Source organism: Camelina sativa, chromosome 12 (assembly GCF_000633955.1).
Source record: "Camelina sativa cultivar DH55 chromosome 12, Cs, whole genome shotgun sequence".
Taxonomy (NCBI): domain Eukaryota; kingdom Viridiplantae; phylum Streptophyta; class Magnoliopsida; order Brassicales; family Brassicaceae; genus Camelina; species Camelina sativa.
In genome coordinates, this window is record NC_025696.1 from 11119251 (window position 1) to 11121983 (window position 2733).

Here is a 2733-nt window from a genome sequence, read left to right on the forward strand (position 1 = left end):
TTGCTTAGCCAGGCGGGTTCTTCTGGTAGGCGGGTTTTCACGTGAACCAACATTCATCTCATATGCTTGTTTGTATCCAGAATAACTCATTTTCCTCCAATTTCCTCCAAAGTGTCCTAAAACCTATAAAGACTCGATAAATAACTAAAAGACTCCAAAAATACACTTTGACTCAATAAAAAGTGTAAAATAAGAGAGAAAACAAAGACTAAAAACTGATAAAAACACCATATATCAGTTTTAGAATTGTATTTTTAATATTTAGAGAATATTATTAACAATAAATTATAAATACTATATACAAGTTCACTTATATTATACAAGTTCACTTATAAGTTATATATATGACAAAATAATATCAACTGTCGTATTTTAATAGTCTGTCAAAATGTAAATGATGCATATCTAGCAATTGAGAACTATAAATAATTTTAGCTATNTAATAATATCAACTATCGTATTTTAATAGTCTGTCAAACTGTCAAAATGTAAATGATGCATATCTAGCAATTGAGAACTATAAATAATTTTAGCTATTTTTATGACATGTTATAGATTATTTTATATCGTTATAATTTGAAACTACAACATAACAATTGTTTTATAGATATTAGTTTTAGCAGAAGCATACATAAATTTATATGATTATTAATTTATGATATTATTGGAACTATACTGTATTTTACATAGAGATTTCAAAAAAAACAATTATCTTACTATTTTATCGAATTTTGTTATTTTTCACATTAGTCTAATCTGGGATCAGCAAAATTTATTAATTTATAGTGTTTATTAATTTATAGAGGTTTTATTGTATTGGGAAACTTAGCTTATATATATAACAAAATTGTAGAACTCATATTTATACTATAGATATAAGAGATACGTAATCAAATTGCTCCTTGTCTACCACCACGTTCAATCAATAGCAGCATACCACACTCATTCTTTTTGTACGTCATGAGTAGTGGTTATAGAATATCAGAGGTAACTAGATTTTAATTATTTTTACATCATAGATAAATGTTGTCTCATAAGTATTTCAAATTAAAGTCAGATAAGTTTTTGTCCAATTCAATTAACTAGAGATGAGAAGAAAGAAACATAAAGACATTATTGCATCCAGACATATCTGCATCTATTCTTCATCTTTATGCATTGATGTACGTAACTAGGTCCCTTGAAGGAACGTGAGAAAGTAGTGAAGTTGTATTTATTATCTCAACTTGGGGAGGACGAGGCACTGATTCCATCCACCGTGGGAGCACAAATTGATATAAGATGACAGGATCTATAACCCCCGAAATCGGTTCGTATATCTGATCCATATGCTTCTCACAAGCAGACTGGTTGATGAAACAATCTTGATGTTGTGACTCATCATCTCCGAAGATTTTGTAGTTTTGTGTCTGCAAGTTACATGATATCAAATAACGGTGTTCTTGACTCCAGAAATACACAATATTACTATCAAACGGATGCATTGCCACTTGTGCATAATAGCATTTATCAAACTGGATAAATGGGAGTGTGATCTCCCACATAAGTTGCCAAGCTGAATCGTCATTGATCAGTCTCCAAACCTTCAAAAGATTGTCTCCCCTTTGGGAAAATGTTTTGACATACATGACAAACCCGCTGGATGTAGTCAAAGCTGTTTTGAAGTGCCATCTGCGATGATTGTTATCCTGATCGGGGAGAGGTATAAATTGACATTTATTGGATTCACCATAGAAATCGTGAGCCATAAGTTTTCTCTGCCCAGAAATATTAGAATGGACTAGGTAGAAATAAAACGTCCCATTCATACTCATAGGACGAGCTAATTTGGGGGAGTAAACAGGGCAGTAAAGTTGTTTGTAAATCCAAATACCTGTCTCAGACAAATAAACAAAATAACTCAAAACATATCCATTTTGACTCCTTTTCATTGAAGCAGTCCTAACCACTTTGAAGCTCAAAACAACACTGTCCTCGTCAACAAGCGTCACCAAACCACACAGGACAGTAAATAAATTCGGAGGGGTAGGGATTTCAACCCACTGTTGTAACACTGGATTACCCACATAGGTCGTTGAAGTACCAAAAAATCTATGCATCAAAACCAATCCATTTGAAGAAGCTATATATTCGAATTTACTGATAAATTTGGAGGAAACCTTAGTAGTAGAATAGTTTCTCTCATTTTATTCATTAACCTTTATGCTTATATTTATATAAGAGATATAACTTGTTTAACAAATTATTTAGATATTCAATAATGGTAAATATACTTATTTAACAATAGAAGAATATTACACAAATATTAACTTTCCATTTAACTCGATCTCGTAATCTCCGAGATCTCTTAATACCCTCCCACAACGGCTTTATACTCGGCCGTCGGGTCATCATCGACGTTTATACCCGGTCGTAGGGTCATCGGCATTTATACTCGGTTGTAGAGTCATCTTCGTGGCATTTATACTCAGCCATAGAATCAATCTCCATCGATTTAAAATCACAAGTTTGGATCGTTCTTCGAACTTCTTGTTCATGAAGAAACTTGTGTAGTCATGGTTGAATTTGAATTCATCATCGCCGGATCAGCATCATATCCGTCGAAGTCAAAGTCATCGTCGTGGCTCTGTCGAAGTAAAACAAAGAAACCACATGACGATAGGTAAAGTAGCACAAACACATGCTATTATGCCCAAATCTCTTATACAAGAGACAAACACCATTCTTTTTTTT

At 32.7% G+C, this 2733-nt stretch overlaps 1 protein-coding gene across 1 annotated transcript in view; it reads right to left on the bottom strand.

The window, feature by feature from the left end:
• Window positions 1152–2733, bottom strand: part of LOC109127927 (putative F-box/kelch-repeat protein At4g22430) — a 2882-nt gene continuing 1300 nt past the window's right edge. The window contains exon 2 of the mRNA XM_019233527.1: window positions 1152–2139. Within this exon, the coding sequence (XP_019089072.1) occupies window positions 1152–2139 (988 nt within the window). The remainder of the gene's footprint in view (window positions 2140–2733) is intronic.